The sequence below is a fragment of the Ctenopharyngodon idella genome, chromosome 24 (assembly GCF_019924925.1).
Source record: "Ctenopharyngodon idella isolate HZGC_01 chromosome 24, HZGC01, whole genome shotgun sequence".
NCBI classification, from domain to species: Eukaryota; Metazoa; Chordata; class Actinopteri; order Cypriniformes; family Xenocyprididae; genus Ctenopharyngodon; species Ctenopharyngodon idella.
Genome location: NC_067243.1, coordinates 17,606,921 through 17,623,946, shown reverse-complemented (window position 1 = coordinate 17,623,946; position 17,026 = coordinate 17,606,921). Strand labels below are relative to the sequence as shown.

At 37.4% G+C, this 17,026-nt stretch overlaps 2 protein-coding genes across 2 annotated transcripts; both read right to left on the bottom strand.

The window, feature by feature from the left end:
• Positions 1-12: 12 nt before the first annotated feature.
• Positions 13-11,542, bottom strand: fnbp4 (formin binding protein 4). Its single transcript, XM_051883963.1, has 17 exons — positions 11,336-11,542; positions 10,699-10,773; positions 10,403-10,533; positions 10,113-10,263; positions 9,877-10,021; positions 8,567-8,667; positions 8,101-8,423; positions 7,708-7,909; positions 6,159-6,250; positions 4,488-4,592; positions 4,254-4,387; positions 3,238-3,398; positions 2,362-2,606; positions 2,138-2,273; positions 1,853-2,046; positions 1,026-1,183; positions 13-931 (listed from the first exon to the last, which is right to left on the bottom strand). Exons 1-17 carry the CDS (start codon positions 11,454-11,456, stop codon positions 841-843), a joined length of 2,565 nt encoding a protein of 854 aa, XP_051739923.1. The 5' UTR covers positions 11,457-11,542; the 3' UTR covers positions 13-840.
• Positions 11,543-12,824: 1,282 nt separating this feature from the next.
• lrrc10 (leucine rich repeat containing 10) lies at positions 12,825-15,249 on the bottom strand. Its single transcript, XM_051883833.1, has 2 exons — positions 14,898-15,249; positions 12,825-14,039 (listed from the first exon to the last, which is right to left on the bottom strand). The coding sequence occupies exon 2, from the start codon at positions 14,028-14,030 to the stop codon at positions 13,203-13,205; it is 828 nt and encodes a 275-aa protein (XP_051739793.1). The 5' UTR covers positions 14,031-14,039; positions 14,898-15,249; the 3' UTR covers positions 12,825-13,202.
• Positions 15,250-17,026: the final 1,777 nt, after the last annotated feature.

Sequence of the window (17,026 nt, the reverse complement as noted above, 5' to 3'; positions counted from 1 at the left end):
TTAAACAAAATATTTGTGGAAAAAAGAGTTTATTATCTACAATGTAGAAAAAGTTCAATGGCTCTACAGCCCCAGTTCAGGGAACATTTACACTGAACATCAAGATTTAAAAGAAAGACATTAGTGAACAATGTTCAAGTTGGCATATTTGTTGAGTTGACTGTTCATCACACATCAGTAGGGGAAAAAAGAAAAAAAAAAAAAAAAAAAAAAAGATAGTTCACATATGAAGCATACTTTAAAGTGCAATGGAGTGGCCAACATAAGAGTTTCAGCCATGCCTCCAAAAAAAAAAAAAAATCATTTAATGTGGTCAATTGGTCTGATCTGTGATTAATCGTAGCTGGATACACAGTTACAGCAATGTTCAACGTCACCCATGACAGCGCAGAGATCAATGTACAGCTGATGTTCGCACCCTTGACACTGTACAAAATGTATGATTTTCTTTGTAAGATAACAGTTCTGAGAAACTGAAGAAATGGGGCAGTCCTTTAATATTGATTTCATTACGTTTCAATTTATAGACAAATCGTGCACAGGTTTCATGGTTGGGGTAATAAAAAAAAAGTAGAACAAAAAATTCTGTACATGTTTAACCTGGTTTTAGGTTCACTGCATCTTTAAAATAACTTCTGGACACAGTATACCTTTGAGTCACAAGATGATGCATTTGAATTTAACAGCACGGAGTTTACCTAAAATAAATTCCATCAGGCAATGTGCGCATATCAAAAAATAAACATTCGTTTAAAGTCCACTGAAGCTTAGTAAGTGGGACACAACGCCAAAACGCAGTTTAGTCCAACCCTGCCAGAAGCTCTTTTTTCCAGACTGATATTATGAACTCTGCATTTTTCTTTTCTTTAACAGTCTTTCCCTCCAGTCTTCAGGCAGTGCTTCAAAGTTAGCATTCTTCCCAGCCTTCCCTCTGCAAATGAAGACAAAAGAGACAAGTATTTGAACAATCTGTGTTTTCTCTCAATGTTTGTAGATAATCTTGGCATTGGCTTCTTTGAGCTTACGTTGAAAGCTGTTGCAGTTTCCATTCCTCTATGCGTCTGCTGTTGAGCTGATCTCGATCTTCATCGCTCGAGCTCGACTTCTCCTCTTCATCTAGCTCTTTCTGAATGCTCTGCCACTTCTTTACAAGGGACGGCATCTTCGTCTTGCTCTTCTTTGTCTTTATGAAAAGAAAAATCATAGCAAATTATTTCTTTCTAAAATTAAATATTTTAGGGGGTAAAAATACAGAAAAAGAAAAGAAAAGAAAAGAAAGAAAACGAACAAAAAGAGAAAACAAAAAAACAAAACGAATAAAAAAATTAAAAAAGGTAAAACAAAACCCAACAACAAAAAGTAATAAAATAAAAAACAAAAACAACAAACCAAAAACAAAAAGTAATAAAATAAAATGAACAAAAAACCCCAAAACAAACCCAAAAAACAAAAATAAAATAAATAAATAAACAAATGAAAAACAAACAAACCAAAAACAACAGAAAGTAATAAACAAAATTACCAAAAAACCCCAAAAACAAACCAAAACCAAAAAGTAATAAAATAAACAAAACGAACAAAAACAAAACAAAAAAAAGCAATAAACCAAACAAAAAAATAAAATAAAAATACAAAAACAAACAAAATAAAAACAGCAAAACAAAAAACTAAAACCCACAAATAGCAGCAAAAGAGTAATAAACATACAGCAATAAAAAAGGGGGAGGGGGGGGAGAAGCAAAACAAAACTAAAACCCAATATAATAATAAAAAAAAATAAATAAAAAAAGCAAACACAAACGCGCACACGCACACTCACGCACACACAAAAACAAAACAAAAAAACACCTACCTTCTCTTTTTTAAGTTTCTTGGTTTTATCTGTCAGGACTTTGTTTATGGGTTCCAGGACACTGGGAGGTTGTGGAGCAGGAGGGGGTGGTTGGGGGGGCAGGGCTGGCATTGGTGGGACTATGCTTTCTGCAGGCAGAGGAGGTGCAACTGTAGCAGTCATCCCCCAGTAAGCATTACCAACAAGAAGTGGGGCTGTGAAAGAAAAAGAGGAACATGAGTAACAAAATCTTGCCACAAGACTTTGAAAATACTGATGAAATATGTAAAAGTAATTTATTCTTACCAGCTGTGGCAATGGGTTGAGCGTAAAGAATGGGGCTGCTGCCGATGGTGACTGTTTTGGGCAGCGGGACTGAGCCTGGGGCCTTGCGTTTCTGTCCTTTAGTCACAAGTGCCAAAGATGCTGCTGCTTCAGCCGCCTGAGGAAAAGACATCAAAATGTATAGCTTTACTTTGAACTACAGCAGAGGCTAACCAACCTTGACTCTCAAGACAAAAAAAAATGACCTTGAACTCTTCTGTTCCAGGAGCCGGAGGCTCTGAGTCCTCATCCTCCATCTCCACTTCCTCGATCTCTCCGTCATCCTCAAGGGGTGGTGGAGGGGGTGGAGGTGGAGATTCAGGTGGTGGAGGGGGTGGTGGCGGTTGCTCCGTAGGTGGAGGGGGTGGAACCTCTGGAGGAAGCGGAGGCAATGGTGGCTGAGGCGGCTGGGGAGCCAACCAATAAGACTGCACATCTCCTAAGGAAGTTCCTGTTTATTAAAAAAAATAAATAAATAACATTCCATAATACATCATGCATGTTTATTATATTATTTTGCCATGGTAAAAAAGGTACTTGTTCCCTTTTTAAAAGAAACCATGAATAATTAAGTTTTGACCTTTTACAATCTGAACCATGTCATAAAACCAAAAATTATATTTATTTATTTTCTTTTTTTTTTTAATTATGAAATCAAGACAGCTTCCCCCTACCCGTTTTACAAGTGTTGCACAATTTGGGGAAAATAATCTAAATTGCAATTTGTCTGCAATTTATAGTGTTTTTAAAAAAGCTTTCAAATATATAGAATTACAAAATTTTTGCCCAAATAATATCAACCAATTAAAAATAAAACAATATAATATTGTAATATTTTAAAAAAAGTAAAAAAAAAAAAAAAAAAAAAAAAAAAGGATTACATTTTTTTTTACACTACAACTGTAAAATTACTACAGAAACATGCAGTGCATATATTCAATTAAAATTGCAGCCTATGATTTTAGCATTAGAAGAATTTAAAAACATATTCATAGTGAAAGAGGTGTATTCAAGTCATTGTATGTACAATTTGAATTTTTAATGTATTTTTAAATAAAGATGTCATGACCAACATCCCTGACCTGTTATAGCACCAGTGGTTTCTGCAGATGGTTGGCTAGTGTCTCTGGGCGCAGCTGTGGGCGGCAGGGGTGGCTTGGCTTCGTCTTCCTCCTCCACGACTGGAAACTCCCACTGGGAAGCATTGGTCCGCTCGTTCACATAGAAGTACCGCCTGTGCTCTCTAGAGGTGGAGAAACAAACACACAGAAGCGTCTTAGCAACTTTTCCCTCAACTGATTTCAAGGTCATGAGACCCTTGGAGAGTCAAAGGGAAGGGGGGGGCTCTAGTTCCCTAATGAGGGAATGTTGAACTGGGCTTCACTGGGAGCCCAGAGGAGAAACCAGATTATAATGGGTGCACTAATAAAGAACCCACCTTAATCTCTATTAAAAAAACATGGTAAAAAAAAGTAAAAAAAAAAAAGAAAAAGAAATCTCCAATCCTGAAAAGTTACCAACATCATTACAAATCATGGCAATACTCACACTGACAGTGACAAAACCCCTCCGCTAGATGCCTTAAGGCAGGCATCTTTAACAGAGGGTGAAAGACAACATTTTTATTTAACAATCATCAATAGAGCATGGAAAAGAAATCCAGTAAAACAATGAAATAGATTGGTCTGACCTTCAGGCTCCGAGGGCAAGGCATCGTCTTCCTTTACTGATGCTCGTGTGACACGCGGCTTCCACATGGTCACTCTGTGTCACTCATTTCTCCCATCATTTTGGGGGTAGTCCTGCAAAGTTCAAAGCTCTCGCACGCGCAACCACCTTCCTAACCCTTTAAGACTGACTTTGAGGGGAGGAGATGGGGCCCAATTCTTTGGTGGTCAGGCTGGCTCTTTAGAGACGCTCCCTTATCAGGGTTACCTTCTGTCTTTATCCGTGCTCGTAAACACTCCCCAGTAATACAACCAAGTGCAAATCAGTCGCGCGTTTGTCATAGCAGCGGAGGCAGTGTCAATCGTCACATGAGGAGGGGGACTTTTAGGGAGGGGGAGTGATAAGGATGTGAAAGGTAAGGAGCGCGTACCTGTCCCAGTGGCAGGACCAGCCTTTGGGAGTGGCGTTAAGTTCGTAATGTTTTATGTGCTCTGCGGCTTCTTGCAGCCTGCGCCGTAGATAGTTTCCGTTCAGAGCGCCCTCTCGCCAGTCTGCGATCCGCGTCTGGAGGAAGTGAAACAAGTCGAAAGGACATTTCAATACATGGATCGGCAGTATAAACTAACTAACTACGCTTATGAGCTTATTGTCTGTGTTTTCTTACCTCCGTTTGCAGCAACATCAGTTGAAAGTTCGAGATGGTTTTCTTGTCAATTCCCAAGAACTCCATTTTGCTGGTGAGTGTATTGGCAAGCTCTCCGATCTGAAACTAAAGGAGGCAACATGAACAACTTTTAATAAGGACCATTGCTGTCACATGACATTTGATATTACTAGTAACTGTAACTTGTAACTCATTGTCTAGTAGTGTAACTATGAGGTATACCAGAAGTTCTTTAAAGTCAGAAATCAGTGTATTAAAAATGATTTCTGAAGGATCATGTGACACTGAAGACTGGAGTAATGATGCTGAAAATTCAGCTTTGCATCAGAGGAATAAACTACATTTTAAAATATTAAAATAGAAAACAGTTCTTTCACAGTATTACTGTTTTTACTGTATTTTTGATTTAAAAAAAAAAAAAAAAAAAAATGCAGCCTTGGTAAGCGTAAGAAATTTAATTTAAAAACACTTTTAAAAATCTTACTGACCCCAAACTTACTGGATTAGTTTACCTTCAAATGAAAATTAGCCCAAGATTTACTCACCCTCAAGCCATCCTTGGTGTATATGACTTTCTTCTTTCTGATGAACTCAGTCAGAGATATTTTAATAAATATCCTGATGTATCCAAGCTTTATAATGACAGCGAACAGGGGTTCACAATCATCCATCATAAGCGTACTCCACACGGCTCCGGGGCGTTAACAAAGTCCTTCTGAAGTGAAGCGATGCGTTTGTGTAAAAAAAAAAAAAAGGGGGGGGTCGCCAGACCACCTTTCGTATTCAACGTACAAAAAAAGTGTAAAAGTCTTGCAGTTTAAAAAGCTTACACTATGTCCTACGACTTCCCTATTCAACTTACGGAAAAAGTGTAACTGATGTGACGCCAGTTTACACTTTCTTCGTACGTTGAATACGGAAGGCGGTCTGGCAGAAACTAGATATTTTACTTCATAACTTGTTAAATATGGATTTTTTTTTTTTTTTTTTTTTTTTACACAAATGCATCGCTTCACTTCAGAAGGCCTTTATTAATCCCCAGAGCCGTGAGGAGAACGTTGCATAACCTGATTTTGCTGAGTTCAACATGTTCCTGGGTCAACATTTTTGTTGATCCTGGAACAACATTCAAATCAGTTGTTTACAGATTATGTTAAGTTTAGGCTTAAAATCATGAATTGGTGCTTCTACATCAGTGTTATTCATCTATCATTTCCCTCTGATTTTTGGGATAACTTATGGGTAGGGTTAGGTTTAGGGGTAGGAATAGGGCTAAGATTAAATTTTCAGACTAGAATGTTGTTCCAGGATCAGCAAAATATGTTGACCCAGGAACGCATCTAACTCAGCAATATCAGGACGTGCGGAGTACGTTTATGATGGATGGATGTGGATGGAGACACTTTCTTCAGCTCATACTCTTGACCACTGTTCACTGCCATTATAAAGCTTGGATTGGTCAGGGTATTTATTAAAATATCTCAGATTGTGTTCATCAGAAAGAAGAAAGTCATATACACCTAGGATGGCTTGAGGGTGAGTAAAGCTTGGGCTAATTTTCATTTTAAAGTGAACTAATCCGTTAAGTAAGCAATTACATTCCAACGATAGAATAGTAATGTACACAGCTTATTTGCGCACAATAAGAACAGGAACGTGAATTAAAAATACCTTGAGGTCCTCTTCTTCCTTTTGAAGAGCTTTGGATACAGGCTTCTCCTTTTCATCATCATCTCCTTGCTTCTCAGCAGTTTTGGAATGTGCTTGAAACACAAAAAGTTCAGTAAGTCACTTATTTATGTCAGGTTAATTACTAAAAATATCGATTTCTCTGCAGTTAGGTTTTTCAATGAAGTTGCATGTATTGACTGTTGTTGTTTTTTAATGTTTAATTGTCTATGTGTTGTTTGTAATGTGAAAAGGTGGCAAATGAGTTTCCTAGTCTTTTAGTCTATGCTGTTTTCAGTTGAAGAATAAACAGAACTTTGTATCCCACCACCTCTCATCCAATAAATTGCAATAAGCCTTGTGCTTTGTTACTGTTGATATGAAATAAAGGCGCTCTTTATTGTGGCGTGACGGATCACCGTTGCCGCCTCAGTTCACGCGAAGCGACACGTCAACTGATCATCTCTTCCTCTTTACTACTAGTTGCAGCATGAAAAACATTAGTGAACAGCAGAAGGTGTTGAAAGATAGTACAACTTACTGAAATACATATGTCGCATGTAATCGCTTATTCAGTGTTTCAACCTTGTGAAGATAAAACAGCTTGTAAACAACGTCACGTAATGTTACACTTACCTCATAAAAGCCATAAACTCAGCCAGCTAGAAAAATGAAATCTAGAGGAGCATTTAGCTAAATATATACTATGCACTATATTACATATTCATTATGTTTTACTGCTCTTCAATATTTAATGTATGTTTTACGCTCATTCCGGCGTAATAATCAAGGAACTTTGCTGCCGTACCATGGGTGCAGCAGGCGCAATGATATTGCACAGCGTCTCTCACAAATGTCTCCATGGTTGCAAGGCACGCTCCCTGTGGCAAGCAGGGGGTCACAGGCGCTGCGTAATATCATTGCGCCTGCTGCACCCATGGTACGGCAGCAAAGTTCCTTGATTATTACGCCGGAATGAGAGTTCCTAGTCATGTCGGCCTAGAAAATCACAACTTTTCATTTTCCGTCGGTCTTAGTACACAATGTAACTACAAGAGAGTCGAGTTTTAAATAGGAAAAATATCGAAACTCTTTGGTCATTTTTGAGCGAGATGCTAACAGTCTAATCAGATTCAATGAACTATGCTAAGCTATGCTAAAAGTGGTACCGCCAGACCCGGAGATCGGCTGAATGGATTCGAAAACGGTAAAACTCAACTGTTTAACTCTAGGGGAGTTGGAAAATGAGCCTATTTTCAAAAAAAGTGGAGTGTTCCTTTAAGTGTTTGTATACAAATTAGTTAATTTTACCCTTCAATATTAATATAGTACCAACTAACTTCCTGTATAGTTTGCAGTATTAGTTGAGAGATTTTTTTTCCCCTCGAGACAATTTGCCATGTATTGTACTTGATATATATCCAAATTAATCGACATCAAATCAAATATAGAATCGCAAGCTTGTGAATCAAAATTGAAATGTGAAATGTGTGTCAAAACCCAGCCCTATTAATTACATTTCCAAACTTCACTTATTACTGTCAATCTTTACCATTGTCTGAGTGCTCTGGAGTGGCCCATCCCGCCTTGTCTGAGCCCCGGCTGCTCGAGTCAGGACTTGGCGCACGGAGGAAGGCCGTCTTCCATTTGCTCTTCTTCAAGAGTAAATTACGAGGACCATCCTGACTAGCTTCAGAACAGGGGCTCGAACCACCGGCACTGCCGTCACCTTCCTCCAAGGCACGAAGCTCAGCCTGCAGAACAACAAACCCTGTCAATATCACCATTTCAAAGCAGAAACCTTAAATTTTAAGAAATAAAATATTAATTCTTTGACAATACTGGCTTATAAATATCAGACTCATGATCAGAATAAAGGAATATTTATTCATATTATATATATATATATATATATATATAAGTTATTCCTAATGATGCAACTCACTTTTTTCCTTTCTAGTGCTAGTTCTAGTTCCATGGTGTCTTCTTCTGCCTCCTCCTCCCTGTCGGAAGATTCTGCTGAGTGGTTCCTGCTGCGCTGGTTACTCTGGCTGTCCGTGTCTCGGAGAGCTGGGGAGTCCAAAGACGGAGTGCCTTCTCCCTCTAGTTCCTGGGCCGCTTCTACGGTCTCCTCTGTGGCCAGCACCTTCTTTCTCCACTTCTCCTCTGCCTCCTTCACCTCTTCTGGGATGAGAGGAGCAAGAAGAGTAGCGGCCACTCCTCTCCTCTCTTCTTCCTCGCTGGTCAAAGCCACAACACTCTCGATTACTTCCTGTGTGGATAGAGGAGACAAAATTACACTAATGACCAAAAACTGTATAAAAAAAAATAAATAAATAAAAAAATAAAATAGTAATGATGATTCCTAGTAGTTTTCCCATCTCAAAAAGCAAAAAAAAAAAAAAAAAAACTTGCCTTCTTTTTGGTTTCTCTCTTAGATGCAGGAGCAGCTGCAACAGACTGTTCCGTATAACTGCTATGATGTGCCACACCATTGCCGTTTACAGATGAGCTGTGGAAAATAACATTCCAAGTAAGATATACCAAAGTCACAATAAATACATATATTTATATATATACACATTTAAATATGGGTGTAACAATACACTCAGTTCATGATTTGATACGCATCACAAATGAAACTGAAATTCAAACAACAAACTTATTTCCAAAACATTAACAATTTTCAATAACTTTCTTTGTTAACAATTGTCTAGGTATGTCACTGGACAATAAAACTGAATTTTAAAATGAAATTAGAATTAGGATAGCTGAAACCTAAGATAGAAGCTGTAAAACAATGGTGAAACCAGAATAAAAGTATTCATGTTTCTGAACCTGAAAATACAGAATTACACAACACGTATAATGTGAGCCCTTTTTACTGGTAAAATCAGACATTTGGCATTATCAGGACCAACGAATATTGCCTATTGTAGGGCTGCACGAATAATCGGACGATTAGGGATAAAACATTGAAATCATGCTTAAACATGATTCTTAGTGTGATTATGAAATCACAAAGGCTGCGATTATTTTATGCATATAAAGCCATCTTGTCTCTTCAGAAGACTTGAATTAGACTGCTCAATTGATTGTTTTTACGATGCTTTTATGACCCTATGTAGATCTTTTAAGTTTTAGGGGAACTGACTGTAATTGGATGGACCGAAATCTCTCAGATTTCATCAATATATTCATTTGTGTTTGGAACAAAAATCTTATAAGTTTAAAATGCCATGAGGGTGAGTACATACCAGAACTTACATTTTTAGGTGAATTATACTTTATAAATACTAGGGATGTGCAACAGCGACCGAGTACTCGACCGTGACAGCGACGATCGATTATGTAAACGATGATCGAAAAGTATTTTTTTCTCTTTTCTCCTGATTGGTTATAGTAGCACTTTGGGCGGCGACCAGAGTTCCGATTGTTTAGCTTTCCACAGCATGCGTCAAAAGACCTATCGATGATCGAAATGAAATATTGCCAAAATGCCCATCTCTAATAAATACAGTAAACTGAGTCTTGGATAAAACTAACTTTATATCACAAATCATATTGTTTACATCAACGATACATATTGTTGCATTTTTATTTTGCGATGATGATGATGTATCGTTACACCCCTACATTTAAACCATGAACACATCAACTAAGATATGTGTGCGTGTGTGTGTTTATATATATATATATATATAGCTTTCGCTGCACTCACCTGCCAGTGTGATGTAGACTCTGCATCTGGTCTGCCAGGTAATGTGGAAGCTCCCAGGCCACCTCATTGGTCTGAGTATTCCAGTAGTAGTAACAACCGGTATTTTCATCCCACACTTCCTGCCAATCACCCATCTCCAACCCAGCTACAACATTCCCAAAGACAAGAAAACAAGTGTAAATGTTTTGAATTATTTTGAGATTTAGGAAACCAAACTAGTAGACTACAAAACTCACCTCCTGCGAGGGAGTATTGTGTGTCATATTGAAATTCTTGAGTCTGCTGGTCTGTTTTGGGTTCGGGTCGAGGAGGAGTTGGGGCTGGTGCGCTTGGCTCTGTCCCCGAGTCAGTTGTCTGGTCGGGTTGGGTCGTAATTGCATCAATTTCCTTTGAGGAACAAACATGATAACAAATGTAAATAGAATTTTTTTTTTTTAGATAAACTGTGCATAAATTAATATGCCTGGTCTTAGAATTTTTATTTTTGGGTGAAATAACCCTTTAAGTATCCCAAGACTTCACTCACCGCCATAAAATTGGCAAGTGTGCTGTCAATGTCTGCAGACTGGTTATGTTTTGCCTTTGTGGCAGACGAGGTGTTTTCTGCAGCATCTTCTTCTTCACTGTCTTCATAAGCTCCAAGCAGAGATAAACCCTCTACAGAAAAAATACAATGATATTTGTACAATAAGAGCATATATTATATAGTAATATATTACACTTACACAAAATACAATTTAATATTTTTTTTACAATACATTATATGTATTCTTGCTTTACACAGTTTTTATTATGTAGTGACAACAATTTGTTATAACTCACGTGTGGCCTTCACAGCTGGAGTCTTCATTACTACATTAACTTCTCTTTGCCCGTCTGTGTTACCCTCAGGTTCGTCTACAAAAGGAAACAGCCAGTTTGTAACATTTTTAAGACATTTCTAACCTTGTTGTCCTAGTGCGAGTGAATTAGCATGTTGGCTAACGCTTTGTCTGAAGTCCGGTGCGGCTGCGCTGCTAACTCCAAATGTGGCTTATAAATTACTTAAATAACAAACACTTTTCTTTAATACATAAAAGTAAATCGTTAAGGATTATTTTATGTTGTTTACGTCAAAACCTGCTTCACAAGCTCTATCAGCATGCACATTTTTCGGTTAATCGGTACCAGTGTGGCTAATGCTAAACTTGACAAGCGGCTATTCAAAATGTACGACCTGAACCACACAATGTGTATGTGATTACTAAACAATGTAACTTATACCACAACAAAACAAATGTCATATTTTTATTATGAATAGTCAAATGTTGCAAATGTAAGCCAACTAGTTTACTAAATAAACCGGTTTTCCACACCGTGTTTTGTCTTAAAATGGTTTCGTCTAGCTCCATGTTTTGTGCATCTGATTCTAGTACCGACGAGTTTATACGCTTTGAATACTGATCTCTTTCTCGCCCACCTTCGGATCCAGAGGCGACCCCGTCCTCTCTGGCTGCTCCAGTAGCGCTGCGGTTCGGACCCGGTGGTGAAAGCTGTAATATGGTTCTCCTGCCGGTGCCTGTGCGAGTCTTCTTCCCCATCACGGCTCTTACTAATGGAGCTCCGCTCTGAATCTCAGCCCCGTGTGGAACTGATCTGTCTTTCTTTCCAAATGGCTGATTGACTTCGTGTCCTTCAAAATAAAAGTTCTTATATAACTTCAGCATTTTGTCTTTCTTCCTACCAAACAATTATATTTACGTAAATGTTGTAACACCTGGATATAATGAAAACGTATTACCGAGGACCTTCGTTTACATTTTACTGTTGTATTATTACGATGTATAAAAGGAGAAGAAGGACTTTGAATTTGTCATGTTGTGTAGCTGCAGCGTAAAAAAATTGAAAAACGTAAGATCACGGACAAGTTATATAAATTATTATTATTATTATTTGTGGGAAATTATTTTCACATACGTACGTTTATTATTAATTCATTTATATTATTATGTTTATATATTGTTATATATTTTATTTATACAAGATTTAGATAGGCCTACTATTACGATATTTGCAAGGTTTATACTATATTAACCAAAAATTTTCCGTCATGACTGAATTTTTTAGCAGTGAGGTAAAAATCTGAAGGCCGTCCGTCATTTTGACATTTTCACACTGAGGGTGATCTACTGTAACTTGTAACTGTAATTCCCACCCCTGTCCAGTTGGTGGCGAGTGCAACTCGACCTCTGGACTTATGTTTAATTTAGCCTACCAGCCTAAATACACATTAGCAAAATATTATTACCTTCTACACTTGACTTCGTTTGGCCCTCATGTAGATTGTTAACAGCTAAGTTGCAAGAAAAGGTGTTCTCATTCTTGTTGCATTCACAAGAGAGGTTGGAAAATTAGACGTGAAACTATCACTGACAGGTTCTATTTTGTAAATGCGTAAATTATAGGCTATGCTATCAAAATATACATAATTTTAAACAACATTCGATTGCTTATAAGTATTCTGTCATCCTTTGTTGACTTATTCACACATTTGTAACCTTTGAATCTAGTGAAGAGTGTCCTGTTTTACTTCATATTACAGAGCAGGAGCACTATTGAGGATGATTAAAACCTATTAAGAGTCTTAAATCAAAATGGAGACCCGAATCTGTTACAGGAAACCTGCATTATTTATGAACAGGGGCACATTGTTAGAAATGTACCATTTATCATTGACATGGCCAACCTCACTGAACAGATTCAGAAATCTGGTTTATTAAATGAAATTAATGTCTGACTGAAATCTGAGATTACTTTCTACAGAAAATGTTTAGGCTGCGACTTTGGAAAAACAAAATGTGTCTTTTTCCAAAGAAGAAATGTTGCCACTACTGAAAAACACAGAAATGAAGTACCAACCATAAATAACGTCACAAAAAGAAAGAAAGAAAGAAAAGGGCAGTAATGTATCACTTTGGCACATTTCATATCAAGAAAGCTGATTGCCTTTAATTTAAATATTTGTGTTACAAATGGCAGAAAAAAAATAGGTGTAAATTACTATAAATGTTCAATATATTTAAATTCATAAATATAAATACTTTAATTCTAATATCTAATATATGTCCTAATTGTTTATTATGAATATAATTAATTATATTAATTACAATTAAATAATTTCAAAAATGTACTATAAAATATATGCTATAGCTATAAAAGATACTACATTTGTAGAGCAATAATTGTCGCTTTTCACAAGCATCTCAGTATTTCAGCAGTTTTCCTCATCAGTATCATGATGCTCTTTGTATATAGCTGTTTGCTCTAGGGTTCCTCACAGATCTTCTTCACTCGTTGTCTTCCACTGATCCCTGGACATTCATGCTTGCTTTGGCAACCTTTCCATCACCCTCATCTTCCTCATCATCAGAGCTGTCAGCCCAGCGGCCTACCCGTCTCACGCCCTCAGCCACCACGGGTGCGTTAACGCAGGGATTGTGGTCGTAGATGACAAGCTTCAAGCCTCTTAAGTATGCGAGCGACGGAAACTGGCGAATGCGATTGCGGTCCACATCAATCACCTCCAAGTAATGCATCTTCAGCAGCACAGGAGGGAAGTCATTTAGCAAGTTGCCTGCTAGCCAGATGCTGCGCAGCTCCTCCAGTCGCCCGAGCTCTGAGGGTAAACTACGTAGCTGATTGTAACCCAAATGAAGGGTCTTGATGTTGGGAAGCTCGCATATTACTCGAGGGAACTTGGAGAAGCAGTTGGTCTCCAGCCACAAGGTTTTAAGCTCGGTGAGTTGCTGCAGTTCCTTTGGCAGCCAGTACAGTCGGTTATTACCGAGGTAGAGGATGTTAAGCTGAACGAGGCTGCATACAACCAGAGGAAGCTCCTCGAAACAGTTAAAGTCCAAGGCTAGAAGCTGGAGCTTCTGTAGGTTTCGCAGCTCTGATGGCAGGTTGCTCAGGTGGTTGTCACTCAGATAGAGTTTGACTAGTTCATTGAAAGCAGAAGCTCTGATGGGAAAGCGACGTAACTGCCGGCTACTCAGGTCTAGAGTACGATCAAGTGGCATTTCCTTCAAGTCGCCTACTAAGAAGCGTTGACATCTCTCGGAGGGCATGAAGGCCACGGCACCACGCACAACATTTCCCATCTTCTCGGCCCACATTCATGGTCTCTTGAGACACAAAATAAGGGTATAAATCAAGGGTACACTCTCAAAAATAAAGGTTCCAAAAGGAGGTTTCCGCTGCAATGCTATACACTCTTAGTGGCATCTATGGTTCCATAAAGACCTTTAACATCCATGGAAGCTTTCTAAATAATCAAAAGAAGCTTTTTTCCATTATAAAGAACATTTTGTGCAGTGGAAAAAGGTTAAAAGGTTCCATCCATGCCAATAAAGAACAACCATTTTTGGTTCCCCAAAAAACCTTTCAGTGAATAGTTCTTAAAATAATTTTTCTAAATGTGAAGAACATTCTAAAAAATTACAGAACCATTTTCCACTATAAAGAATCTTTTGTGCAGTGGAAAGGTTCCATGGATGTTAAAGGTTCTTCATGGAACCATAGATGCCAATAAAGAACAACCATTTTTTGGTTCCCCAAAGAAACTTTCAGTGAATAGTTCTTGAAACAACAATTTTTCTACATGTGAAGATCATTTTAGAAATCTACAGAACCATTTTCCACTATAAAGAACCTTTTGTGCAGTGGAAAGGTTCCATGGATGTTGAAGGTTCTTCATGGAACCATAGATACCAATAAAGAACAACCATTTTTGGTTCCCCAAACACAATTTCAGTGAATAGTTCATAAAACAACAATTTTTTTTTAATGTGAAGGGCATTTTAAAAATCTACAGAACCATTTTCCACTATAAAGAACCTTTTGTGCTATGGAAAGTTTCCATGGATGTTAAAGGTTCAACATGGAACCATCGATGCCAATAAAGAACCATTATTTTAAAGAGTGCAGACATATGAATGACGCAATGAAAAGACAAAATAAAAACGTAAATATTCTTTCCTTACCAGGTTGCCGAAATGTAGATCTTCATTTACCATCAAGCTTTTTTGTCACAAAACTGAGAGTGCAAAATGGGCGACAGTGTGGTGTTTCATGCTCCTGTGTTCTGCTGACACCTCTGCCCTGCCAGTCGCCGAGAGCACCAGAGATGACATCCAGCATGCTCCTCCCCATTCCGGCTAAATGATTTCTTCCAGCTCTGGAAGGTGGAGCTGACCGGGAGCTGTGATAAGCCTAAAGGTGTCTTGTGATTAAGGAATTTGAGGGTCATCTGTGACCTTCTATTTAAGCGCTTATATCTCAGTCAGGACCCTCTGCATAACTGAGACCACTTGAGTGCACCACCCCAAAGATAAGACTCCCCCAGTTATAGACTACCAACAGAGTCTGTCAACATCACATGGCATGCCACAGTATTTGGTTTGGAAAGTTTAAGAGTAAGAATGGGAAAAAAAAAAAAAAAAAAAAAATTGTTTTTTTAATTAAACTGATTATAATATACAGTAAAAATATCCCATTAAATTTATGGTAAAAAAACTGGCAACTGGGGTTGGCAGAAATTCACAGTAAAAAAATAAAAATAAAAAAATACTGTGACAATGTTTCCAGCTTTACAGGATGCCTGTATATTTTGCAACCTATAACCATATATTTCATTAAGTCATATAATGTTAATATACCTACTTATCTGCCTTTTTACTTTAAAATGTAACATTAACCACCACAATAACACAGGTGGCGCAATTGAAAGCCACATGATGAATCAGAGTTCATCGTAAGTGGCCTGTTCATAAAACCTACTAAATACTTATAGACGGTGGTCATATATACAAGGACAAAACACCATCAGGGTAACATACATGACACTAAAATAATGCAATAAACATTACATAACAGAAAATGTAACACAAAACACACTAATGTACATTTCTGATATCAAAAATATGAAGAAATCAAATTATCATATGTGATGTGTAACGCAGGGATTTCTGGGCATGCCATTTTACTGTTTTTGACTAAATTATATGGTAATTCATAGTTTTTATTTGCAAAAACATAAATTTGACAGTATTTTACAGTAAAATTACATATAATGTGTGGTAAACAATTTATATATAAATGCTGACATTTTTGACTTTATGCTAAAACAATCAAAAAAATATTTTAAAAACTCCAGTCACTGTGTATGAATTCCATTTGAGTGTGTTTTTGAATAAATTAAAAGATCAAGACACACACACACACACACACACACACACACACACACACACACACACAAAATGCTTTATATTATTCACACTTTTGTTATATTATTACTCCTTTGATTAGTTTTTTTTAAGGGTTTTGCACTAATAAGATCAGATCAGACATGTCCAAAACTGTTTCTTGATCATTTTCTAAACTTTCATTTTGCTCCCTATCAAAAATGAATGTTGCTCACTTATCCAAAAGTAGCAAATCACTTCTATGGGTAAATGCAACACTTACGTGATATTGATATTACCCTCCAAGTCATCCTTCTCATAACTCAAGGCTCAGCTATTTAGTGGTCCATCAAAGGTCTCCAGTAATTTAGACTATGATTGAGGACCCTCAAGTGCTGTCTGAAAGGCCTGAGTACCACTTCACACTGGAGGGAACAGACAGAAAGTAAGGAATGAGATCAAGTCAGTTAAGTGATCACAACTAAATGTGATTTAAAATGTAGACTTTCAACATAAACCTCCAAGGACTATTTAACCACTTATTTTATGGGCTGTTCTATGTGGTTGAGGGAGTACTAATTACAAGATTCAGAGATTTAAGTTTAGATGACAGGAGGGATCACATTTACATCCAAAAAATAATCTACAAAGAAAGGAACCCAGCAATGAACAGCTTAATCTGGATTCAGGCAGATTTACTAAATATAATGTATTTGTGAGCCTTTTACTGCATGTGGAACTGGCATCAAACCTGACAGATGACTTTCTTCAAACAATAGAGAAGTTATTCACCCCAAATATGTGTGTTGCTACATAAAAGCAATTATTACAAAAGATTATGTAGATAAAAATGGCATAATAATGCATTTTCACCATATTTTCTGCTGCTAAAATGATATTATCTATGCTTTTGGCTGACAGGCTTACAG

Excerpts from the sequence above, each read along its gene's own strand:
- fnbp4 (XM_051883963.1), bottom strand. The coding sequence starts at position 11,456 with ATGGGGAAGAAGACTCGCACAGGCACCGGCAGGAGAACCATATTACAG. Across the intron at positions 8,668-9,876 it reads AGTCTACATCACACTGGCAG|CTCATCTGTAAACGGCAATG; the intron begins GTGAGTGCAGCG and ends TATTTTCCACAG. Across the intron at positions 3,399-4,253 it reads TGGTCCTGCCACTGGGACAG|AGAGCACAGGCGGTACTTCT; the intron begins GTACGCGCTCCT and ends CTCCACCTCTAG.
- lrrc10 (XM_051883833.1), bottom strand. The coding sequence starts at position 14,030 with ATGTGGGCCGAGAAGATGGGAAATGTTGTGCGTGGTGCCGTGGCCTTC.